Below are 26,831 nucleotides of genomic sequence, written 5' to 3' on the forward strand. Positions count from 1 at the left end.
GGTGTGGAGAACAGCTAGGATATGGAGGCTGTGAAATTTGTATCTGGACATAATTTAGGAGAGGACACCAAAAACCATTCAGACAGAAGAACAGAAGTAGGTGGAGTGATAGTGTGGTAAGTGGGGTCCAGTGAATAGTCCTCATTCAAGGACTGGATGGACAAAGAGGTTGGCAAAAGGAGTGGACTGGGGAGGAGAATAAAACCAGAACTATGGGGATATATAGGACATGTGAGAACCCAAGAATGGAAGTGTGGAAAGACAGATCAAGTAATTACTCCTGACCTGAAATTATGTGGGTCAGGGTCCAGATGTAGTGGGGAAGCTAGTGCTGGAAGTCTGTGAGAATGAAACTCTACTGAGGAAAACAAGGAGAATGACACCTGAAATGCAGGAGCTGAGACTGTGTGAGAATAATAATACACAGATGAGGAACAAGAATGGGAAATTATAGACCTGAGAAGAGATGAGCTAAAAGTGAGTGCTTTTGGAGAAGTGGGCAGAAGCCTAGTGTATAACCACTAGAATTTAATCCTGTCCAGAACTTGAAGTAGGAGTTCTGAACCTACAAAATGCTTAGGTGCCTTGTACTACTAAAACACAGGAGGGACAACCTACTGTGTTGACAATGGCAATGTTTATGGTGCAGAGTTCAGTTAGAAGGCTGTAGTTCTGAACAAGCCCATTTTAAGTATTGAGTGTAGTGTATTGCAGTGAAGGTGGTACGTACTTGTTCGAGTAATTGCGCACAGATTCTGTTCAAGAGCATTGTTAAGCTATGCTTAAGTCACACTTTGTCTTAATAAGCATCCCATTTGAGATCTGGAGCAGGTGCAGGGATAGTTGTTAGACTCCTCTTTCTGTCTGTGTCCTATGTTTCATTGGACACATGCTGCCCAATTGCTATAGAAGGGAGGAGGGCCAATACAGGTAAGTCAGGTTCACCATATGATCCTAAGCATTGTGCAGACCCTGATGTTTCTGCTGTTCCTTAAAAGTAGCATGTGCTCATAGAATTTAAGGTAGGTGTATGTGAGAGCCTGACTGGGAGGCCTTTGCCAAGTTGGCTTTTCAACTTTTCTATTGTTTTGTTTGCTTTCTTTTTCCCAAAACATAAACTGTTATACTGCTGTAGTAGATCCATTGCATTATGTATTTCTTCAATACATGAACAGATTGTGTCTGCATGTAGAGTTTGATCGTTCAAGAGTATAAGCAGCGCAGGAGGAATGCTCAAAGAAAGAAAAATGGAATACATGTTATATGCTTAAAAATTTACAGGTTTTAGAGCTTGATATTGGAAATGTACACCTAACATGATCTTTTTGCATGTACTTGTGTGAACACAGTATTTGTAAGTGGTTGTGTGAGCAGTTTCTTTAATGTTTGGTTGAGCTTTGGTTTGAATTTTGGTATCCAAGGTACTTATGCTTTTGGGTTGTGCCTGTATGTTTGTATAGACAGGGCAGGTGTGTATGGTTGGCTTACTGACACAGCTCACAATGACTGGAGAGATAGTCTGATCTTTGTTCAGTATAATATAAGATTTTGATCAATGCACGTGGAGTTTATTTTTCACATGGCAGGAACTTTTTTACTTTGGGATTTTTGCCTCATCTTTGTCCTTGTCCTCTTCTGTTCTGTGAATGGAAGGGTTGTAGTTTTCATGCTGGCCACTGAATTAATCTCAGGCACAGTGGATGTTGGTGTCATCACTCACTGCTTTAGGCAACTAGCACAGTGCTTTTGTATTTGAGTATTTCCATATTCTAGCAATTTCACTTCTCTTAGTACATACTCGATCCCATTTACTTAGTGATACCTTTTTCTCTTCTCTTAGCTTTTAATTGTCTCTGATAGTTTGTTTGGGTTTGTTTTTGGTTTTTTCCTTTTTTTTTTTGTTTGCCTCTTTAGTTAACAAACCTGGACTTGGCAAGTGGAGATATAAAGGGGAATGCAGCTGCTCCACAGAGCTACTGGTCACCACTCAACAAAAGAGGGTCACTGTGGCCTGTTCAGTCAGACACTCATAGAGATGACAAAAGATCTGTCTCTTCAGCAGTCAGGTAAGTTAAAATTGCTGATCTAGCTTTGTGAAGAAGAATGTAATGCACTCATTGTTCATTTGTAATTTGTGTTTGGTTTCTTGCTCAAAGCAGGAGCGTGTCTAGAGAAGGGCAACAGAGCTGGTTAAAGGGTCTGGAGCAAAAGTCTTATGTGAAGCAGCTGAGGGAGCTGAGGTTGTTTATCCTGGAGAAAAGGAGTCTTGGGGAGTGGGGGGCACAATATTGCTCTGTACAGCTCCTTCCAAGGAAGTTGTAGCAAGGTGTGTGTTGGTCTCTTCTCCCAAATAACAAACTCTAGGACATGAGGAAATGACCTCAAGTTCCATCATGGGAAGTTTAGCTTAGATATTAGGAAAAAATTGTTCACCAAAAGGGTTGTCAAGTATTGGAACAGGCCACCTAGGGAGGTGGTGGAGTCAACTGAGGGTTTTTAATACATGTGTAGATGTGGTACTTACTGACATGTTTCAGTGGTGGACTTGGTAGTGCTAAGGTTAACAGCTGGGTTTGAGGATCTTTTCCAGCATGAACAGTTCTATGATTCTAAGGGTTGAGTAATGGTTTCTCTCAGATCTAGACACTAGCCCTATGAAAATAGCTATGTTCCCAGAGCTGTCAGGTTCATGATAAAATAAGGGCATGGATGAGAAAGAAATGTCTATTTTTCCTTGATCATTTCCCATCCCTACATCTGTAAGTTTAGGTTTGCTGGCATTGAGACATATATGCAGAATGCAAACTTAGACCTGATGCTGCAAAAATCTCCACTAAGTCCTCATCTTCACGCTTTTTCCTTGAATATCAAGTGTAGATTGTTTCAAAATAGGGCAGTGTTTATCAGAGTTTCTTTTCCAGATGTCTTCTTTATACTCCATATTAATTTTGAGCATTGGAATTTATACTTATGGCTTACACACTCCTGGGAATCAGGGCAGAGAACTGATTCTACAATAAAACCATTCTTCCTGTGATTCAAAGAGCAGCAAGATTTACTTGCAGAAGTCTGAATCCTGGAAGCTAGGAATAAGGCAAACTTGCTGCAGTAGCCAGGCTGGAATACAGCCCAAGACTGCTGGAGATTTGAATTCTTCCTTTGTCACTCCAGTAAATAATATTGAGTCCTTTGCCTAAATGTTCATTTTTGTCTTCTAAAACAGGATAATAAAGCAGAGCTTCTCCAAGACATGAATTTAGCTCTGGAAAGCACTATGTACATGAAAATTTTTATTACTGGTGCCTGAATGCTACTGGAATATGGAGGGAAGTGAGAGAGGCAGAAACAGTGCAAAAGGCATGTGATCTTGAATGGTGATCCTTTCCCAAATGGGTCCTTCAATAGAAAGATTGTAATGGGGTTTGGAAAGCTCAAGTAAAATTGTTCTTATTTCATCAGTCACTACTTTTCATCCTGCCTCAAGAAGAGGAATGTGAGAAATGAATTCCTGGCCTGTTTCTGTTCCAGCACAATGTTTGCCTCAGGGGTTTAAAGTTATTGAGAGAAGTGGTGGTGATTCTGCTCTTGGACCCCATCCAGGCAAGCTATTACCTAGTCCAAATAAAGAACCTATCCAACAGGTGTAAATTGCTTTCCCCTCCTACATGGCTTGGGAGAGCAGCAGAATGCAGGCTGTCCTTGAGCTTCCATTCCCTTTTCAGCTCAGTTTGCACCTTTGCATGGGTTCACAGACAGAGCTGCAGACTCCACCACTAATGCCCAGAACTCCACTCTGAATGACTTCCAGGGCGGTGCCTCATCTAGCATTGTGTGCATAGTTTAATGCCTGTAGTTAAAGTTTGTGTTTTATTTTGTAGAGCAATTTGATAATACTTCAGAATTTTCCAGTCACAACTGATAGAAGATTCCATCTTCAAACCTTTTATGAATAATTTAGTCATTCATTACTTCAGTTGCTCTGTTTTCTATCCTCAGAACAAGAATCAGAAAGATGCCTTAAGACTCCCTATTGAATTATTTTATATTTATGACTCCTTCTATTGAATGGCCGAAATATTGGGAATTAAGATTTTTTATGTAAATCTGGAAATGAAAACAAAAAATTCTTGAGGCAATGCTTGATTACTTGGTCTGTGAACTTCTGCTTAATGAGAGAATTCCCAAAGGAATATCAAGGTCATGGTATATGGGGATGGCTGTCTTGTATTATAAATGCCTTTTTTGGTACTTGATTTGTTACATTGGAAAAAGCAATTCATAGAGGATCATATGATGGGTGTCAGCCCATGCTCTGTGCTGGATGATTGAAGAAATCTTCCTGTTTTGAGATCGAGATTCTCATCTATCAGTATCAGAATTCAGCAAGGCTGGAATTGTTCTGTGAATGAGTCTTTTACCTGGCTTACACGTAGCTCCAGTTCAAGCATCTGTCTCTGAAGTGCAATCCTCAGTCAATTTTTGTATGGCTCTGTGCTGCTGGAGTTGGCTAGAAAATTTTGGTTTGATGCTCACAAAGCTGCAGGATTCAGGCTATTCTTTTAATCAAGTCATCTTCCCCTTTAATTCCCACTCTCCCACTCTCAGTAGTGACTTATTTAATGTATCTCAAAAGAAGTTATCCTTTCTTTTGTCAATTCCTTTTCTTTGCATAAGATAAGGTGCTAAACTAATGGTCTGCTTGCCAAAAGGCAAAGGAGGTCTTGGGTTTGCAATACAGAGACACAGGATGGTTCTATGTTAAAATGTTATTTTATAAATCTACACTGCTGTGCATTTTGAGGCTTTTTTTTGCCACTTTCTATAAGCATTTACACTGTTTCTACTCAAATGATGGCCTGGCCTGTTGCTGCACCTTGGACAAAGAAGCCTGCAGGGCTGCACAAGAGGTGACATGTTCCAAGTTGTATGTGGCCTTACTTCTGACTATGGTGACGTGACTGTCAACTTCTGCCACATTTACTGTAGACCTGCATTTGTTGCCCTCTGTATATGAATGGAATTGTGCCAAATCTCTTCTTTCCTTCTTTAATCCTAGTCCTGTTTTAGTGCTGTATCTCAGTTCTGTCTCAGCCTCTCACTCCTCGTCCATTGGGCAGGATTGTCACTCTTTCACATTGTGCTGTAAAGGCATTACATATGATTACATGTTTTGTAGTAGAGTTATTAAAGATTATATTTATAATATAAAATTATATTAAAGATAAAAATACCATTTTTGTCACGATTTTAGTAATGTAATCCAAGGACCACAACCATGAAAGTGATTCCTCATTATTCAGTGAAACTGTGAGTCAACTGAAGCCAAGGCCATACTAGAGCTGCTCTTGAAAAAGCATTTTCCTGAAAGCATTATTGGTTTCATAATAAAGGTAAAAAAATCAGGTGTTTAACAGAATGAAATTTGTTGATTCAGAACATAAACTAGCTTTGAAGTACTTGTCAGCAAATAGCTGAGTAATCCCTAGTTATAAGGACAGTAGATGGAGGTTAGTAGAGGTTTCTGGAATTTGCAGCTTCTTGTTTTTTGAAAAAGACAGTGGATTTTGTCTCTAAGAATTGGACTCTGCATATCACTATATCTCTAAGACCTGGACCAAAACTAGCAAGAAAGATTTCTTTCTAGCTGGTACAGATTTGTGTTTTCAGTGAGCACCCTGTATTCAGCAGCAGGCATCCTTGCTCATGTTCATCTCATAGGGGCAGTAAATTGGCAAGAATTCAGCAGTGAAATGGTCAGTGTTTTTTCAGATCTCCATTTCATTAGCTTCCTGCTCATTCATAACATTTATCTCAAACCTGAAGACTGACCTTGCACTTCTGAACTGCTCAGCATATCTTTTCCTTGGATTTTCTGACAGGCTTATCAACTTTGGTTAGGGCAGGCAAGCAAGCTTCCTTGTCATCAGTCAGAGGGTAGGGTGGCAGTTGAATTTATATTAGAGAGCCTGTGAAGGGCTACTGCAGTCAGAGAAAAGGGATTCTCCTCTTTTACTTGCTTGACATGTTTGAAATACTCCTTAGCTCATAACTTCTGCCAAGGTGCCCAGGTTCATCAAGAAATGTCTTGTTGGTAGACTTGTCTAATCTGGTTTCAATTTATATAAACACATGCTTTTTCAATTTTCTGATCTAAGGGGGTTTTAAGTTTAATTTACTCTGGTATCACTCTGTGATAGTAATAGCAACAGCTCTCAGGGCCTCACAGGCTGTGCTGTGTGCACACACCTGCTGTATGTCCAGGTTCCCAAACAATCTCTGCTTTGGGTATTTTTGTTTTTGTTTATCATTGCCTAGAAGTATAGAATAGTGTGGAAAACCAGAAGATGCTGTCTAGACATTTATCATCTCAGATGCTTCTGGGTCACATTGCATATATTTACTGCTCATGTACAAATCAACAATGTAGGTGCAGGAAATCCAGTACTCCTTAAAGAACTTCCTGTGCCTTCTCTAATAGAAAATATGTATTAATTTATATCCCAAAAATTCTACAGCAAAATGATTGTACACTCTGCTTGCTTGCGCACCCCACTTGACAAACTAAGATTGCTATGCTGTATCCTCTGACAGGCAGTGTTCCAAATCAGGACCTTCCTTTTAATTGCTGGTCTTCCTTAGCTTTGGTTGGGTAGTGGCTACTTTATATTCTGATTCCCCACCTAGTGCCTACTACTGCTTCATGCTAATTTCTTTTACTTCTATTTCTTTTACTTCTGTGTACTATATTTTCTGGATTTCAGATGCTCTGATCACACCAAATATATATTCTCTTGTCCTTACTTCTACCTGCAAGCCCATACATAGTTAACTCTCTCACACAACCCCAACTGCAACACACATGCTGCTTCTGCCATGCTAATTCCACCCTAGTCTAGCTCAAGAGTCTTGCAAAAAAGCAAGACTGTCCCATCATAAGAATCACCCTGCACATCTTTTGCATATTTCAGTCTCTGTCTTCTCATTCTCTTCAGAGTCTGTCTAGTCAGGGTCCAAGCATGATTTTTTTATTTCACATTCTACAGCTCCAAAACTTAAAATAAAAACTGAGGGAACAACAAAACCACTTTTACCTTCCCTTCATGTTAAACACAGACAGCTGCCCCTTTGACACAAAGGATTGAGACCAGTGAACCATAATTAGCTGATGATTGCTATCTGGGGTCTTTCTGTTTTTATAAGAATAAATATCTTCTCTATGTTATATGTATGTGTTGCCTTGTAGTTCTGGGTTGATGGTAACTTTTATTCTCTTCCAAATAGTTGTTTCAAGCTCCCTGCAGTTTCTTGCAAAGTGTAGGCTTACCTGACTGCTCTCCAGTGCTGCATTTGCCAAGTGTTCAAAGCCTATTTGTTTGCACAGGATCTAGGTGTGAGGTGATTTGGAGGCTCTCCTATGCTGATGCCTTTGGAGGACATGAAGGGAGAAAGCAGCAAGCACTGAGGGTTACACAATAGGTCCTCAGTTCAGTCTGAGCAAACTGCAATGATCTTAACACCTCTGTGGCTAAGCACTACAGAAGTGCCAGAGCAGCAGCAGCCCAACAGCACTGAATCCAGTCCTCTGCTAGCAAAGCCACATGTTGTTCCTTGCTCCCCACAGTTTTTGTTATCTTCTCTTTACCTTTATGCCTGGATTCATTCCATTTCTTTATTTGAGGTGGAGAAGTAATGGAGTTCAGTGATTTTTCTGTGATCTCTGTCTGCATTGCCTCAGCAGCTCTGTCATGCTGATTCTACCTGTGGTCCTCAGGAGGCAGCATTTCTAAGAGCCCTGAATTTGGAGTTTATTACTTCCTGCTCAGAGGAGGTTTAAGGAGGGCAGGTAAAAAACAGAACTACTACCTGGGTTAGCTGTACACTTTACAAGTCACCCTGTTTCCAGTTTGTGTTCTTCTCCCTGTGCATCCATGAATAATTTCTGCCTGTAATTCCTGCCTTAATAACCTCTTAACCTTTAGTTAGTTTTTTTCCATGCATGTCTCCTAGGGTCACCAGTGACAACTTGTTAAGTGTGGAAGTGAATTGGCTGACTTAAACTTCAGAAATACATGTCTCACCCTGTATTTATATATATAACATATATATATATATATATATAGATGTCACACTAAGGAAACATGTGTTGTCAGGGCCAGTTGCTCTCCATCCTGCTTGGAAATCGCTCTGGGCCTCAGCACCATGGATTGGCAGAGTCCTCAAGGATCCCTGCTTCCCACAGCTAGGCCTTGGCTCTGTCTGTCTGGAGCCTGCAGGAGAGGAGAGGCGGAAAGCTCGTGACTTGCCCAGACAGTCTGAGCCTGGCCCCGCAGCCTCGCTCCCCAGACGCTGTTGAGTCGGACTTGGCTGGCAGCCGCCGCGCTGTTACTTTTCCGAGGTAATAAGTGAGATTAATCACAGGACCCTTTCCAGAGGCATAGGAGGTTTGTGCTGCATGCAGGGAGACCGTAGGAGCCTGTGCTGTGAGCTGGAGGCAAAAACCGAGGCCGCGGGGCAGCGCACCAGTGAGGTTGTGCAAGTGCAGCCTCTCTGCTCAGCTGCTCCTAGGGAGCATTGCTGGAGCTGCAGCCTGCAACAGCCCTGGATGGGCCCTGGCAGAGCACAGGGGCCACTGCCACTGTACTGCCTTTGTCTGCTGGCCTTGGACAGTTACATTTTCTGCAAATAACTCTCAAATTTGAGGGGGAACAAGCTTCTTTTTGACTGCGTGACTTCCAGAGGAGATAAGAGGATCTTTCCTACTATTCCCTACAGCAAACTATGGAGAGCAAGCAGCCCATGTTGATAGGTGGAGGAGAGTGACAGGGATCTCCTACCTTCTCCCAAACCAATACTACATAATGATTTTGGGTTTCCTCTTTTCAGCTGCCTTCACAAACTGACCTTACCCTGATGTAAACACAGGCTTCGCTGTCCTGGACTGGGCTGCTAATCTCTTCAATTCTCCCATCCTCTGCTGCAGAGCAACTATCTCCACTGTCATCAGTACAAAAATGTTCTGATGGGCAGCAGGGAAATCCCCTTTCTGAGGGGAAGATAGATTTTTGCCCTCTAACTGCTAACAGCTGGCATGTAGCTCTTGTAGTACTTTGTTCTGCATAGTCTAGTGTGGATATTGTAATTAATCATGTATTCTACCTTCTGCAAAAAATGTAGTCCCATTTAATTGTAGCAATGAGTTCCGCAGGTGGTGCATATTATGCAAAAGTTCCTTTTTTAATTATTTCCCAATTTTTGCCAGAAGTCTGTGTACCTGTAGCAAGATTGCATGCAGGCAAACAGAAATGCTTGATTTATTTTCTGCCCTATTTATTCCCTATCTTTTTATCATCTCCCTTCTTGTTTGTCTCTCCTAAACTAAACAGTTCCATTCTTTTCAAATTCTAAATAGAGATCTTCCTGGCCCTCTAATAATTGTCTGGCTATCTTTACAGAGATGACAAGAAATGAAAACAGTACGTCAAGAAGGGGTAAAAGGCACTAGTGTTATTTACATGAAACTAATATCTTTAATTTCTATCACAGCTTAGTTATAGGACTATCTTGTTGGTTTCTGACCATGCTAAACACTGAGTTTTTTATTAATATGCAGTTGTTTTTCTTTGATTATTACAGTAAATGTTGAACGAGCAACAGATGTAAGTGATCATTTTTTCAGGGATTTTTTTTTTCCTTTCCCCATTCCTTTCCTGCACCGGTGGATTTTGATGGCTGTGATGGAAATTGCTGCATCTTTTCTGTTCTATTAAATACCTAATTCAATATGGAACAAGTTGAAATCTTCTAGTGTCTTGTACTACTTGACCCAAAATGTTCCCTCAGTTATCCCTGATCTTGGAGGTCTTTGAAAAACACTGTATCAGTTCTAAATATTTCATGTTGCAAAGTGACCAACACATCTTCCTTTCCTCTGCATTTATTTAAGCCTCCCATTCACCTTTAAAATAGTTGTTTTCTGGCATGGTTTTCAGAGGGTTAACATGCCTGTAGTACTGTAGTACTCTGCTTCTTACATTCTTGTAGGAATGAGGGGACCCTATATTCTGGTGCTCTATAGGAGTGGCTCTGGGTACAGCAGCCTTCCTCTCTAAAGGGGTTCTGAAAGGGTTACAAGGGAGCCTTGGCTGTTTCTTTGAGCTATTTGGAAAGGACTGGCCTCAGACAGCTTGGCAGGAACCTGAGGTCCTGTTTTTTCCAGCCCAGCCCTTCCTTCTGCACAGAGCTGTCAGGGAATCCCACGAATGTCTGGTTTTTCCCCCTTTCCTAATTCTTTTAACAATATTTTTATCCATCTGTGATTCTTCCTCACACAAGGATCTCAAATTTTGTCCATTGATTTGCCTTGCACGTAGTGAAGTATAAATGAAAGATGTGCTACCATGCTATAGCTTCTGGAATTGGTTCACAGTTGTGCAGCTGAGAAGGGCATTGGGAAGTTTCCCAGAAGAATGTCCTTTCTGGCATTCATCTTAGGGCAGGTCCATCTGGCCTAAGAACAGAGGAATTGAATGGGCCCATCTTTGAACTGTGCTATTCCTGTGTGTTACAGTGAGGCACTCTGAAATCTTGGGGCTGCATGTTCTGTATCCTCCCTAGCAGAAATACAGAATGCTGCTCTGTAAAAATGGAAATCCCCTTTGTAAGCCAGGCATATGAAAGACAAGATAGGGTTAGTGACTTTTCCTTCATTTACCTCACACTGCCCAGGACTGCCCTGAAGTTGAACTCATTGTGAATATTTTGGAGATTTCGAAGTCTGCCCTATACCTTTTCACTTCAAGTAGATGGAGGTGTAGTGGGTAGTGTGAGAAGGGAAGTTTGATTATTTGTGAGAGCAAAGGTCTTGGACATCTGTGTTGAAGACATTGGTGTTGTACAGCTGAGGAAGAGAAATTGAATTAGGCCAGTCCAGTGCTGGGAGTAGGGTGTGATCTGAGTTCCATGTAGAAAGACTTCCAGAAGGCAGCCCTCCTTTGGGCCAGTCCCTGGACAACCCTACAAAGTCAGCAGCCAAAGGGCCTGGAATCAAGCTCAGTTGAATTAAGAGTTTCAGTGACCAAGTACAAATGCCAGAGCAGGAGGTAGCAAAAGGGGCCAAAGGGTTTTCCTTCCTACTAGGCTTTGTTTTGGAGCTATCTTCCATTGTACAGTGAACTTTCCACCAGCAATGCATGTTCATGTTTTCCATCCAGACCAAGGTCATGCTTTAGCTTGGCTTTGTCAGGATGAACAGTCGTCTTTTTGGTGTTTTGTACTGTGTTATAAGTGGGAAATCCCTACAAAAGCACCAAGAAACCCCTTTCCTGTCCCTGAAAGTGTTAGCTGACCTTCCCTGTGAAGGTTCTGCTTTCACCTAATTTCCCCTGGCTTTGTGACTGGTAATGTTTTGTGGCTGACACCACAGTTTGTGAATTGCATGCTGTTGGCTTTATGTCAGTCTGTTATTCTCTAGGGTTTCTCTGAGCTGCAGGTATCAAGCAACAGCTGTTTGTGAGCCATGCAGGGATCCAATATTTAACAAGAATGTCTTTTGAAAAAGAGGGAGAGAGAAATGTAAAAAGTCAGGATTATTTCAGTTCCCCTTTATATGTGGCAACAGCTTTGCTTGGTGATCCTGTTCAGTATGTCTTAGGGGTAGGTATGTTTTATAATCTTGAAGAAGATGCAGCAACCAGAACTCCACTGTGGAGCATCAACTTTTTGTGTAGGGAGTAGTGTGGCTTATAATAATAAGTAACATTTTTTACACTGAATACAATCAGCCATTGAGTAGTTTGACCAAAATGCTCTGGGTAACAGAACTTTGGTTGGTAATGAACAAGAAAACTCACTCAAAAAAGCTTGTTACTGGATTGTCCGGAACCAGTGCCAGTTACAAGAATTTTTAAATGCTCAGTTAGGGCCAGACTGTGCAGTGTCAGGATGGAAATGTCAAGAATCCTTTATTACAAACAGTTATTTATAGGACTTCATTCTGTAACAGTAGTTGAAAGATAGATTCTTAAAAAAAAGAAAAGGCAGAGGAGAGTGAGCAAAAAAAAGCTAGGTAGTGCTAAAAGATACCGGTTTCCAGACATTCTTGTATTGCACACATGGCATTTTTATGAGTGTTTCTTATCCAAGGACTGTTCACAGCAAACCAGGTGGGAGATGCCAGGCCAGCCTGGCTGATTCAAATCTATTTAAAACTGGCACTGAGACAACAACCTTTAGTAAAAGGAATTTAAAACTAAGTGAGCTCTCCTCCATGGTTGGAGATGTGAACAGGCTCCCCAGGGAAGTGGGGAGCCTGCCAGAGTGTTTGAACAAAACTCTTGGGCACACAGTGTTACTCTTGGGGTGTCCCATGCACAGCCAGGAGCTGGATGTCAGTGATCCTTCTGGGTCCCTTCCAACTCAGGACATTCTGTGATTTTGTGTTGCTTGGCTTTTTTGCTTGGATTTTAGATTGCATCTGGCTCAGTGCATGTCTTCCACTCCCCTTTCTATCTTTCTGCTCTCTGGCACATGGGACATAACTGCAAAGTTAGTGAAAGAAGATCTGGCAGTGCTGCACATGCTATTGGCAGCTGTCTGTTAGGGATGCTTTACCTGGGCAAGATTCATCTCTAAAGCAAAAGGGCTGTGACTTTCTTGGTCCAAACCTTTTGTCTGCATAAAGATTTCTTTATTTGCTTGCTGCTGGAAAAAGAAATATAAGATCTTCCCTGTGAAGAATGTAGCCAAGTTGGGCCGTGAATGTTTTCAGTGCTGGAAATGTGAGCTTTCTCAAAATTCAGCTGAGAAAATGTTCATGTTTGGTAGACTATATAAAAAGGAGGAGGAAATCTCAAGTCTGGACCATCTGTTTCTTTTTTGATATTGGGATAAAGATGCTGGTGGGTGAAGAGGTGTCAGCTTGTCTTCATTTAGCATTTTGATAAGTTGAAGATGCAGAGACTTGAATTGACTAAGTTTAGGAATTTTGTTTCTTTATATTGGTACTTAGTTCAGAAAAACTTTTCACAGTCAAATTCTGAATTTCAAATGAGAATTTTTCATTACTTATTGAAGACAATGTACTCCTCAGTGGAGTGACTTATGTTTCCCATTACAGTTTCCTAAAAGTTCTCAAGCTGTGGTGCTAGAAACAGTGTGAAATAACTTGTTAGAAAGAATGTTCTGTTCAATAAATTTCTGATCTCAGCTCCACTAGACACTTGGGTGTGATTCTTTGACAGTCTCATGATGCTAAAGATTCTGGCTTCTCTGTAAGTATCTTTGGATGGATCATAATTTGAGCAACAATTAAAGACTTTCTGATTCAGGCAGTCAACATGATAAAGAGAACAGACAGTAAATCGAGCAGTATATGTGAGAGATTTAAGCACAGGCACAAAAACTCAGCCCCGAAAGTGATTCTTCATTGACTTTGCTCTTCCTAAGATTCAGTGCTTTGATGATCACATCCCTTTCTAGTAAGGATCTGTGTATAGTATCTCCAGGATATTCTCCAGGAAAGTGAGATTTAGGTTTCTACTATCAGTGATCCCCCTAGCCTTCATTTTCCTTACCAGAAAATCAAGGAAGTTTAGACTTATCCCTTAGGAACAATTCCAACAAAGGCTGCCAATTAAGATTTTTTGGAACAGCTGTCTTTCATAGAGTTTGGTTTTGCATATTGACAATTTGCTTATCTATCTTCAAAGCTGAAAAACTCAAGGAGGAGCTGTGTTTTAATGTGGAATTAGTTTTGCTAAAAAATCAATGGGAAATAATAACGTCTCTCTTATCAAACTTCACCAATATCTTAATATTTAATTTTAGTTTCTATAAGTAAGCACAAATAATACATTTTAAATTATTAAGTAAATAATAGATACTGGTAAAATAATTTTGAAAACCCAGTTTTAATAGTTTGATTATTCTGGATTTATATTTAAAGTAACTTGGATCAAAATCCATCTTTAGTAATTTAAATATTTTGCTTTTCTGTTCAGGACATTGTTTGCATAACTGATTTTATGTTTTTCAAAGGTCAGAGTTTGTGTTTTCATTTGTTTCTGAAACCCCACTTTCCTGTTGCTGATAATGAAGTGAATGATTTAAATATGAAAGTATCCTCTACTATAAAGACAACAAAATTTATACATTGATTTCTAGGTTGTTTTGAGGTGTAGGGGACAGACCACACTCATGTAGTACAGAGGTTTTTTCTATTGATATTTTTTAAATAGAAAAAAAATGTTCAAATTCTGTGTTCTCTAAAGCATTGCAAATCCTGAATATGAGTATAGACATTACTGAGAAGCATTTTTGTGAAAGGAAAAGATCTGTGGTGCTGGGTATTTTGCTGTTTGCATGTTTCACTCTGAAATTACCTTAACTCCTGGAATCATGTAACATTATGAATTGTGGATTGTTATTCTTCTTGCTATACAAGGCATAGTTGTTTGTGTATTGTTGGTCAAAATCTCACTCTGGTGTTTATGGTGTATATTATTTGGTAGCAAAACCAGGTACTGACTACTGTCATTTATTTGGGGTTTTTCTAACAGTGTTATCTTTACGTGAGGGCTTGCTTACAGTCTTATATTCCAACTAGTCCCTAGAGCCTTAAATACAGTGCACAACGTGAAGGTTAACCTCTTTGCAAATGTTTCTTTCTTCACCTCAAGCCTTGTTTGGACTCTTGCCTGTACTGCAGATGAATTTTCTCTGAAATGTTGTGGTCTTGGAGTCTGCTGTGTTTAGAACACTTGCTGAAATATAAAAAAGGCATCAAGTATAAAGAAGCAGCATATAATGGAGATTTCTTAATGGACGCTGTTTTTTTTCTTGCTTGATGCCTTATCTATCATAGGAGGGAAGTCTTGAAAGGACATTGTTCCATGAGTGGCTGGGGTATTTTGGTCTGCCCTTTTAAGTGATCAACATCTGCATCTTTGTGTTCATGCTCAGAATTACATGCAATCACTTGGTGGAATTCCTGGGGTGGCGATTCCATGGTTCCCATCTGTATTCTTGAGTCTGGGAGCTTCTGACTAATTATATAATTTTCTCTGTACTTGTAGGAAACAATTTCATTTTGGCTTTAGAAAAAGGGATTGGGTTGGAATGGAATATAGGATTGCATAACTTTTTTCATGTTTAACCACAGATTCCACAAATGAAAGCTATTGTGCTTCCTCTGAAGATACCTACTCTTGGCTTTTGGTTTTCGGAGTCAATAGAAATACTCAAGAAATATAGAGTCCAAAAAGACCTATCAATTGAAAGGCTTACCCAAAATCTATCATTAATGAATCCAGCAAAATTGCACCTCTAAGGAAACAGTGCCATTCCTAGATGCCTATTCTCAAACCCCAAGTGGAATAGATGGATATACTATGCAGTTGGGATGACCAGCAGAGCTGGCACAACTTCATCATAGGCTTTTCTGTTGATGCTGGAGGAGAAAACATCATGAACACAGGTGCCTGGTCAAATGGAGATAATTTAAAAGCTTTTTTCCTAAGTGTTGTGAACAAAACTAGTGCTTACAGTCTCTACCTCCTATCTTACTGTTGTAGGTAGAGACAGAAATCTAATGAATAATACTTCAGGCAGTTGGGTGATCAAGTAAGTTTTGTGTAACTTGAACATCTTCTGCAGACAGGATCTGACAGAGAGGGATTTTTCAATGAATACTGGACAAGTCTGGGAACTATGTTTTAAAATGTGCTGTCTCATCTCTTGGTCCTATACAATATAATTATCTTAACATCCTTTTACTCATCTTCCTCTAATGACAGACTTCGTCTGTCATCAGAGGTATCAGTTTCCTGGAGAAAGATTTTGTTAACCCAGTTTTCCAAGATAAGCCTGAGCCTTTTCTGTAGTTTCAGAGATTTAATTACAAATTTCCTGTTCTCAATGCTTAACTGTTTTCTGTCAGCTGGCCTTCTTGATCAGCAGGTGTGTTGGTGCCTGCTGGGGAAAAGGAGATAACTGAATGATTTGGGGCTCTCCCATGGTTTTTCCACTGCACCACCTGTTTCGGAAGTGGTTGTAGAATTGCCAAACATGCTGAAGTGGTTACATGTACCAGCTCCTAAAGAAGCTGAAGGGGAGGAGTGGTTCTTGCCTGATGGGTTTTCAAAGGGAGCTGAGACTTTGATGTTCTGTTTTAGCAGCTGCTAGATATAGTGCCTCAGCCGTGTGCAGCACTTGTGGCCCCAGCCTTCAGGCATTGTATTCTCCTTTCCACTGCCAGAATGGAGAGAAGAAAATAAAATGAACCAAGAATATGGGCATTATCAACAGTGTTGCTTTGTTATATTTTAACACTTTGAGTTATAGTGCCTTATGTCTTTTGCCAGTGAAGTACCTTGGACTTAATTGGACCTGTTAGAGTACAAATTTTATTTCACTTCAGCTTTCTTTGCATTTCTAATTGCTTCTTCCTCACCTCTTCTTTTTATGTCTGCTTTCAAAACAATGGCAGTAATTTTAGTCTTTTGTCCTGTAATGACCACATAAAATAGGCAGAGATTTACATGTATGGTAGACCAGACTTCCTTGCTTTGTCTAGAGGGACTGGATCATCTTTCCAATAAGGATTGAGGGAGACAGAGAAATGTGGTGGCTAAAACAAGGCTTCGTATAAAGCCTCTGTTAAAGCAGGAACAGACAACACTCTGGTGTATCTGCTGAAGGCAGTTCACTGGGAATTTCCCCTTTACTCACTTAACTCTTCACTGCCAGAAATAAGATGCTGTAACTCAATTTATTCTATTAATATTGAACTGCTTTGTGGTAGTATGAACTCCTCTCTGATTTTGCTTGTAGAAATATATTGATTTACTGGAAATGCTGAAGGATGAGCTCTGTTTTCAGGTGAAGAGTCAGCTAGATTCAAATAGTAGGAGTGGAAGGGGGACTAAATTCTATGTAGTTTAAAACAAAGAGACCCAAAGTGTAGTTAACTGGAATGGTCTCTTTTGGCAAGGCAATACACTTCTATGGTGTTTATCTCTGGAGGACAAAGTCCAAAAGATAGGGAGATTACTTCTCTGCAGTACTAGTTTTTCCAGGTAAGGCTGTATAAATAAATACAAGCCTTTCTAGTCTTTTCTTGCAGTTCTTTAAAATGCAATTCTAGTATGTCATCACCCAGGCAATAAAGGGGGACAGATGTATAGAAATTTTTGGGAAGGAATGGTTTTTCATCTTTGTTCTAGTGCTGGCTATAGAATTTCTAAATTTTTTCTCTTCCCATATTAAAAGTCAGTAACACCTAAATCAAAATGGCACCTGCCATTCTGTTCTGAAGTTTTCTCTTGGGCTGCATTTTAGCTATCAACAAAACACAACATATTTGCTCTTTCCTGAAAAGTAGTTTCCTCCAAGTAGGGTGTCTTTGGTGGATTCTTAGAAGGAACACTACAGACCTTGAAAACTTCTGTCACTTTTAGCCTGAGCAAATTATTGCTAGGAATTTGTGCTACCTTGGTTGAAATAATAAGCACTTTTATAAAGTATCTTCCATTACCTCTAAGGAAGTTGGGTAGAGTGAGGGAAAAATAACACTTTTTTCAATACAAATACACTGCTTTGTGGCCATCAATGAGGCTTGCAGTGATTAAAAAGATGTAAAATAGCTAGCATCACACCTCTGGTGTTGCTTTGGTGTCAGTGTGCCGTGCTGCTCTTAGGATGGCTGAATGTCTATATCATGATGGTATCTGTCTGTGGTCTCTGTATAAGTAGCCTTTTTTCTTATATTTTTAAATTTCCTTCAATGTGTGGGATAGGATGGTCTTGCATATGCAGCATGTACAGTCATTGGGACAGCTTCCTAGATGGATAACAACCCATGCTAGATTCTCTCTGCATGTTTGAACATATTCCACCAACACTCCCTGATTATATTTTACATAACTTTGTTACAGGCTTTAGGAAGTGTGTGCTGACACAGGCATAGTCACTTCCTCCTCTGTTAAATGTTCAGGGAGCCAGGGCAGGTGAGTCAATCTTTGTACAGGAGGTGGAAGTAAAAGAATTCTCCCTTAGCTCCAGCATAAATGTACTGCAAAAGGAGCCTGAGGAGGAAAAAAATTCAGTTTAACAAGTGGCATTACTCTCAGATATAGTCTATTTTGTGTTACACCTTGTTACCTTAGAGAAATCCCCCTGAGGGATAAGGAAAGCAGAAACTGTGTACATATGGAATTGAGTTTTTAACACTGGGCAGATAAGAATGCTGGAGGCACCACGTTGGCCAGCATGTGAGTATTGTCAAGCTTAGGGGACTGTGCAAGTCTGTCTTTTTATTGAGAAGCTGGCTCAGCTTCATTACACTGGATGTAGGTTGATAAAATTCAGTTAAGGGTAGAAATCTCTTTAGGACTTTACTTTGCCCTTGTATCAGTACTTGGGGAATTACTCAGAAACAGGAGACTATTAACCACAAGCCTCGAACCTCACAGCAAGGACCCAGAGAAGTGACCTTTAGTTCTCCTTTTGTACCTTTTGTCTTCTTTTACTTTATTTCAGCAGCTAGATATTATACAGCTTCAGTTGTGTTACTGAATGGTGGCATAGCAGATGCATCTTACTGGTGCCATGCTGATTCTCTACCTCTTTTACTTGGAACATTTATATTAAGATAACTGTAGCCAGCTGGCTTTCAGGTGGCACTTTCCACAATCCCTGATTAGATGAATTTGTAGATGTTGCTCAGGAAGTGCAGAACAGATTCTAGCCTTCCCTTTAGGTATAGAGATTATAAATGTAGAGGCATTGCTTCTTTTGTGAAGTTTTCTTATCTGGCTATAATTCTTGAAATGTACAGTCATGATGTCAGGCAACTGTATACTTCAACTGCATTGTCCCAAAGACAGACTGTCTAAGCTGCCAGATTTATCACATCTTCTCTAAGAGATACTCATAAGAATCTTCATCTACCACATAACAAGGTGGTAGTTGTACTGGATGTAAAGCCAAATTAGTTGTTTTAATTAATTTCAGTGCAAATTTTGTGACATTTAGAGGCTTGTTGTGCTCTTTAGAGGTTTCAGTATACTAGATATTTAATATTTAGACAACAAAATAGCCAAAGTAAAGTGCATAAGATGTCTCTACTACTTGGTCATATGGCACTAAAAATTTGTTTGGGCCTCAAGTGGATTGATACCTGGACAGCACAACCCTAAGGAATCTTTAAGGCCCTCTAGTGTGACACCATCCTGTGCCATGTCTTTTGGGATCCTGATGGTGGCTGGGGTATTTAGCTCTGGGCAGGGCTTTGAGTACTCTCCCCCATCTCATGAATCCTAACCCTGTGAAACTCAACAGTGTGGTTTTTGTTTGTTTGTTTGTTTTTCTCAAGTGCTCTAGATTTCACCAGTTTAGCTCAGTTGTAATTTTTCACTTGCCTCTTGGGATTTAAAGAGGAGCCTGAGCTGCTTTCTTCATTCCCCCTTTTCTTACTTATTGGGATCTTGCAGCTGCTGCTTGAGCACATATAGCAAAGAGCACCGCTCTCCGGGAAAACTTACGCAGGAGGAAGCTTAGTGGAAAATATGAAAGGGAAAAAAAATGTGTTTGATGGACTTTTAATATAAAAAGGGGGTAAGAAAAGAAAAGGGGGAGGGGGAGATTTATTCACTGTAATAGGAACCAAATGTTGGCTGGGTCAGCAGCAACAGTCTCACTCTTTCCCTGTAAACTCTGAGTGGCTTTTCAAAGGCATTACAGGGTGCAGGGCTAATTTAGTGGTCCTGACTTAACCCCTGCCTCTCTAGAGAGAAAACATTTATTGTTTTCATCCTTGTGTGCTGCTTTTGCTCTGCACCCGTAAAATGCAAAATCTGCTTGTGTAGAGCACTAAAAAAGGCTTTCTGTCTAGAAATAAACAGAGCCTGTAAGTCTTTTTCAGTTTGCTTTTCAATAAAGTTGTCTACAGTGAAAAAGAAAAAGTAGAAGAATATCATTACAATTCATCTTCATCAAGTTGGTCCACTTAATTCATGCTAGCCTTTTACAGAGGAACCTCCTCAGTGAGGAGTACCTTTCCCATCTCTGAGTGGTGCAATACTGCATCTAATTTTCTGGTACTTTGGATTCTGTGAAATGTGTATATTCACACCAGTAACTCTGCCTGGACTAGGATAAGTGATCAAATTTAAGATGGCACTTAACACATGTTTTTAGTCTGAATGACTTAACTTAATAAAAGCAGATCCAGACAGTACAGTGAAGTAAATTAATTTGATCCTCCCTGCTCTGTTCAAAATTCCTTAATTAATTCATACGTTAAAATTAGGAGTAGGGTGTGTGGGACCACACAACACAGTTCAGGCAGTTGTTGAAATTAATCAGGTAATCCTCCCCAAAACTTCCTTATGACAGCAAGTGATACTAGGTTTCTGTTTTAGTCTTACTGTTTATATGCCTTGCTGTTAAAATATTTTTGCAGGCTCTGTGTTTGCAGGTGTGGAAATGCTTGTAAGAAACATGAAGCCAGAAGAGCCTTCCACTCAGTAAAGCTCAACCCTGTGTTTGCACTAATTGAGGGTAGAAAGGCTTGTGATTTTGTTATCACTTGGAGGAGGTATGCTCAGTTACCTTTGTTAGTGACCTGATGAGCCACAATAGGATGAAGACACTGAACTTTGCAGTCAGCTGATTCAGGCTTTCTTGATTTAGCCTTTTTGCTATCAAATTTCAGAGCTGCCATGTGTAAAGAGAAGAAAAAACAAATGTGTTGTTTGTTTACTTGCCAAATATTCCCCAGATCAGAGAGACTGACAGTATTTCATAACAGGCACGAAGCCAGGGATGCTACTAGGGGCCCAACAAAAATTGTCTTCACTAACGAGTAAAGATTTGATTTAATTTGCTGGGACTGGCATGTTTAGGGCTTCGGATGGATAATGCCAGTTAAATCCAGGAGTAGCTGAGATAGGTTAGACCTTTCCTGAAGAGGTTTTCTAGTGTTCCATAATCTCATTCTGCCCTTCCCCTCCTAGACTATCAGAAGGCTGTTTTGATGCACTTAATTTCTAACCTAGCAGGTTAGTCACTTGGCACTCATGATCTTTCCTGTATATGGAGGCCTAGGATGTACAAGGCACTTAATTCCTGATCTCCGTTGTCTTTTTTATAAGAAAATACTGATGTTCCAAAACCCAGGTTTATCAATGGCAAGGGAACAGCAAGAATAATTTTCAGAAGCTAGGGAGCAGGAAATAGATTATCCAGCAACATACACCAGAAAAGAAGGAAGCCTGTGAACCTTGATAGTAGTTGTAGAAAAAAGTGAAGGAGCAAGAAGGCAGTGGGCTTTCCAGGTATAGCTATTGTGCATGCACATCTGGAATAATAAAGTGGAAAAAGTTCATGGAAAAGCAATGTGCAATCAAGGCCAGAAGGGACTGAGTTGAGGAAAAATAAGAGAGCTAAGTGTGCCAAGGCTGGCTAAGCTCAAAGGAGGCATAGTTCTAGTAGTGAAGGCTTAGTCCTGAAATAAGAGGAATGTCATATAATAAAACAGTGAAAATTTAAGTTTAATTGGGAATGTTGGGGGAAATTCTTGATGCTGAACGTATGCCTGCTTGTGGAGTTGTGCAGTTGAGTGTGACACATGGACTCCTACAGCCACTGAAATGTCTTGGTCCTGCACCACAAGGAGATAAGCTGGATGCCATTGCTCACATATTTCTGAGTAAAATTCTTATAACAATATCAGTTATCTCAGCTGAAAGGGGGAATTGTGAGAGAGGGGGACCCCTGCCATTTGCTAGATACTGTGCATATTAAAATCTTCTGGAATGCTTGAATTGTGCCTCTGGTAGCTCTTACAGGATTTGGAAATTGTAGTTAAATGCACAAAACCTTTCATGTTTTTCGCCTAAACCAACTCAGTCCTAAGGTTTTGCACATGGATATTATACATATTCTGTTTTCTCATGATATAAATACACTTTCTCTAAGTAAAAGTAGCTTGAGCTGCTGGGAAAAGGGGGAGCTGAAGAACTAAGGCTGAAACTATTTCATGATACCTCATCGATAGTAAAGTTTGATGGTCTGTGACAAACTCTCCTGCATGTCTGCACCATGTCGACTATGGGAGGCTGTACTTTTCACTTTGAACTGGATTTGAACCCAAAATGCAGTTCTGCAAGTTTCTTGTGCCAATGCAGCCTTGACAAGCCTCTTGTTAACTTTAGAAGCTTTTTCTTAGCTTCTCCTGAAGAGTAAAAAAGTAGATTGCAGGTCAGGTGATGACATCCTCATTTTATACAGGCCAGCTGCTTCCTGCCCCTTCTCTGTCTCCAGGTACCTGTACCGTGGCAAGTTCTGGACAGCTCCCAGTGCCTCAGACCTCCAAAATCCCAGGCTTAGCTCTTACAGAAATATTCAAAATGCTTTGTTTGCCCCTGCTGTTTTGTGAAACTGTTTTTCTTTACCTTTGCAACGCTGCTTATGCTATGTTACGAAGCAGGAGGTTTTTACAGGCTTGCACGTTCCAGCAAAAAGAGCTACAGTCCTTGCTAAAATGTAGACTCTTGATGGCTAAACTGCACCAAACTCACTCTTTCACAGACACTCCTGATAACAGCAGAGGCCAGGAGTAAACTATTCTCAAGACTTGTTGCTGTTTTTCAGTTTTTAATTTATTGCTTTTGAAGCTGAGGGGAAGGAAAGAGGAGGAAAGACAAAGAAAGGCCTTGAGGCAAGTGAGAGGCCCAAAACTCCTGCATCCCAGCCAGGACCCCAGCGTCCTGGGCTTCATCCCACTCTGTTTATCATTGCTCTGTAGCCAGCCCCAATCTAGGACTTATTGTTAGGGATGGAAGAAGCACACAGTGTGCCAAAGAAAATGTTCTGTATTTTCTGAGTGCCTGAACATAAGTCAGCAGGATGCTGGGAGCTGCCACACTAGACAAAATCATTAGTTACTATGCCAACTACTTTCTAGCAGCTAGTACTCACCAAGGATTTGTACTGAAAACTTCCTAGACTTGTAATACCATTTGAATGCCCTGTGGGAAGGAAACTGCTGCCCAAGGTTGTCTTGCATTCTATGGCAAGGTGGGAGCACTGATTTATAAATGCACCGGGTTCCCTTATTGCCAGCAATGGCTAATGTTCCTTCTTAGCTCCAGTCTTTACAGGAAAGGATGCAATGTAATTTAATTGTCAGCTTGTTTCCTTGCTCAGTAGGAAGGTAATTTTTTTTTCAGTTTGCTAGACCTCCAGACATACTGATTTCTGCCGTGATGCTATCAGTTCGTACAAACTAAGCAGGGTTAAACAGAGAAATATTCTTCATGAATGCTGAAACTTTGTTTACACAATAATTTGAGCCTAGTTTGCACTGCCTTTCAATGGAATGTAGATACTTCTTAAGTATTTCAAAAGTGCCTGTTTAGTGAGTGATATATGGAGAACACCAGTGTCTTCATGAATTGGTATTGTTGCCTGCCACACAGGAATTGATATCAAGCAAGTGCCCAGCTGTGCCATTGGAAGAAGGCTTCAGTTGAAATATAAATGCAAGCTGGATGTGTCATGCTCTTAGTACAGGCTTGCTGTTTGTCCTATAGTTCTTTATAACTATGAGGTCCTCAGTGACTGGTGTTCTGACGTCTGGTCTTGTCTACAACTTCAGTCCTTGGAATTTCCTTCAAATTCTTTTGAAATAGAAACAGAAACCAGCTCTCTCCTTTCTTGTAAGAGCTGGTATTCACATCCCTTCTGTATGGAGACTGGATTTCACAGAGATTTTTTTTTTCTGTAATCAATGAAAAAATCAATATTAGTACTTAGTATTTTAGTACACTGACATTAGTTTCTAGTACAGGGGTAAGTAGTTGATTGCATAAAGGTTGCTTACATCAGAAAAGGGCTAACGGGTTGGAAAAGGGAACTAGAGCAGAAAGGGAGTTTGGAACCAGAAAACCTGAAGATGAATGTATGGTGTTTTAGCCCTTCTGGACTGGATCCCTATCATAATTGCAAGGTGATTTGTTGAAAATGGTCTCACAAGCAAACCTGTATCTTTTGTGATACCAAAAATTGCAGCAGAGAGGTTTTATGCTGTCAGTGATTTGGAAGAGAGAATTCTGGCCCAGCCTTTATGAAAACTACAGTTGAAAGAAAGGAACACAGTAGGTTTCTTGCCAAAAACACTGAGTGGCCTGAAGAGCCGCTGGAAGGACAGAATCTTGCTTACAAAGGATGGGCCATAATGCCAAAGGCTGAGATTTCCTGCACAGTGAAGGCCTGAATCCTGGCCAGGTCTCTGAACTAAGCAACTCATAAATAATTTTGAGCAAGCTGTGAGAAGATTGCTCACAACTAGCGTTGGCTGACAGAATGAAACCAAATCTTTTCTGGTGGCATAGACAGGAATTTCTATTTTCCATTTGCATGTGTGTGTATCTGTGCCTACATCTGTTATCTGTACACGTCAAGAAATCAATGTTCAATCATTAGTGTTCAAGCAATAATCCTGAATTGAAAACACACAGGTCTGTGAGTACTGACTCTACAATACTCATTTCCATTAGGGGTGTGGAGGTTTTTTTCTGGTTATTTTTGGCTTTGCCTAAAACAGTGTAAGTTTTGAGAAAGCTTTTAATTCAGTTTGGGGTATTTATACAGTCTTCCTAACAAGTGAACTCTTTAATACCCATTAAGATGTGAGGTTCTCTACAGCTGTTTTGCAGCCTTCATTATGGTGCTGAACCAGTTGTAATTTCCTTAGGCAGAACTAATTTCTGCCTCAGGGTGCAGAAGCGTTGTCATGCTTTAAGAAATCATCCAACAGGCAGAGACTGAGAATAGGAGATGCTCCATGATGTATTCCTGTGAGCATGGCAAATAGACTGAGAGCCAGAGCATGTCTCTGGCAGCAGGGTATTGAGTCTCAGATCTCAAGCCTGTTCTGCACCAGGGCAAACGTAGCCTTAGATGTAATATCAGCACTTAATAACATGTTATGTGAAGACTTAACAAAACTGCAGATGAAATATCTCTTTATGAAAGTGATCCCAAGACTGGCAAATACACTGGCTTGCTGTCGTCAAGTATTGTATGTTTATCTTATAGAAGGTTGAAGTTGTTTTGCAACATAATGCATAAATGCAGAATAATGCATTTACTTTGGTTTGTGTCTGTAAATAAGGAAAACCCATAGAAGCCAACAGAAGCATAATCAATCCAGAAGAATTCTGCAGGCCAGGAGGATAAAACCTGCTTAGGCAAGCAACAGTGATGTGAATGTAGTGTCTAGAACAAAAAGCGTTCTTTTGTTGTGTCACGTGGAGAAGAAGGTACTGGAACTGCAGCGAGTTGTGTACAAGATTGCGCCACAAGAAAATCTTAGCCAGAGTTATGTGGTTTCATTTGGTGTTTTTAAATGTAGTTCTTCCTAAAGGTTGAATAATGTAGTTTCAACAGTGCTTTCCTGAGCAATGTAAGCCAAGTTTACCTGGGCAACGCTATGTTGAGTATATTGGCTGAAACAGAAAAAGGGAATTAAAGCAAGTGAGAAACCCAATGAGAGAATTTGAGAGTTCATTGAATTGGGCAAAGGTTGGAGAAATGCAGCAATCTTGGTGCATTCTTAAAATGTCAGACTTAAGTATTTGCAATTCCATAAGTTAATAATTTGCTAGATACCTCAAAACAGAAGAAATGAGATATCAGGGAAATGTTACTGAATTGTTGCTGTTTAGATAGTGGCCCATGCAGTACTGCAGACTGCAGTCATTGCACATTATCTCTGTGGCATAAAATCTGGCTATTGACAGGTCCAGTTTTAGTGGACTTACTGTTTTATATAAATTTTGTCTCCACTGTTAGAAGTAATCACTCAGTCTTGAGCTTCATAAGCATTCTTTTGGATTAAAGGATGAATTTTATGGTTTACAGGTTCTGAAATGGGGGTAGATATGGGAGGAGTTGGAACAGATATTTAATTTCTGGAATTAATAATATAACTTGAATGAATAGCTTAAAGAGTGCTTGAGTGAATTATCTTATTTCTGATGTTTTAAGGGTTTGCAATGACAAAGCTTTTGGGGGAAGGAGCAACACATTCAAGGCAAGCTGAGATATGTTTAAAGAATCTAGGCTGTAAGTTGCGCTAGGTTCCTGAAGCAAAGAGATTGTGGTTAACTCCCTTGCCAAAACCACGACCTACACTCCAAATTGTGGCACGAAAGACACCAGTTATCTTTTACGTCCCAATCACATATGATGTAGATGGGAAATATAAGGGAAGCCTACCCTGGGAATCCAAAGGAAATATTTGGAAGCAGTGGCTGAGAGAAACATGTCAGAGATCAACAAACACTTGGGAAGTTCAGGCATTGAGGCTTGAAGGTTATATTACCCGGAGTGTCAGGATTTGGTGGGTCATACAACATCTGTCATGTGAGTTACAGAATGTGTGAATTGCTGGGCCGTTGTAGCCTCTTCAGGACACCTCATGGTCCTGTCAGTCTGCCACCTGCTCCCTGCAAAGCCCCTCAGCCTTGTGTAGAAGTATGTTGGTGCTGCCTTCTCACCAAGGCTTACAAACTTCAAAGCAAGCTAGTGAACTTCTGTTGGTACTTATCACGTTGCAGGCCACAGCTGAACTCCTACCATGTAAGCCTGGGCTCTAAGAGCTCCTGTCTCTTTGTAGAGGCCTTTTGTCCTCTAAGAAAAACTTGCACTTCTCTGAGAATGAAAGAAATGAGCCTGTCTCACTCCCCCCAAGCCTTTTGGATTGTAACTGTATGGAGTCAGTATGTATCCTAGTTCCAGCCTCACCCAACCAGTCCTTTATCTCTCCG

General features: G+C 40.4%; 1 protein-coding gene across 10 annotated transcripts in view; it reads left to right on the plus strand.

Moving 5' to 3' along the window:
- TTLL5 (tubulin tyrosine ligase like 5) overlaps nucleotides 1-26,831 on the plus strand; it is a 122,385-nt gene that overhangs the window by 70,433 nt on the left and 25,121 nt on the right. For 7 of the 10 annotated variants that reach the window (XM_085582158.1, XM_085582160.1, XM_085582159.1 and 4 more), the window contains one exon: nucleotides 1,915-2,066. The exons of 2 other annotated variants lie outside the window; for them this stretch is intronic. In XM_085582158.1, the coding sequence (XP_085438284.1) occupies nucleotides 1,915-2,066 (152 nt within the window). Of the gene's footprint in view, nucleotides 1-1,914; nucleotides 2,067-26,831 lie in introns of those variants that run through there. One more of the 10 variants, XM_085582162.1, reaches the window with a different exon arrangement.

This window comes from Lonchura striata, chromosome 5, assembly GCF_050655825.1.
Source record: "Lonchura striata isolate lonStrDom1 chromosome 5, ASM5065582v1, whole genome shotgun sequence".
NCBI classification, from domain to species: Eukaryota; Metazoa; Chordata; class Aves; order Passeriformes; family Estrildidae; genus Lonchura; species Lonchura striata.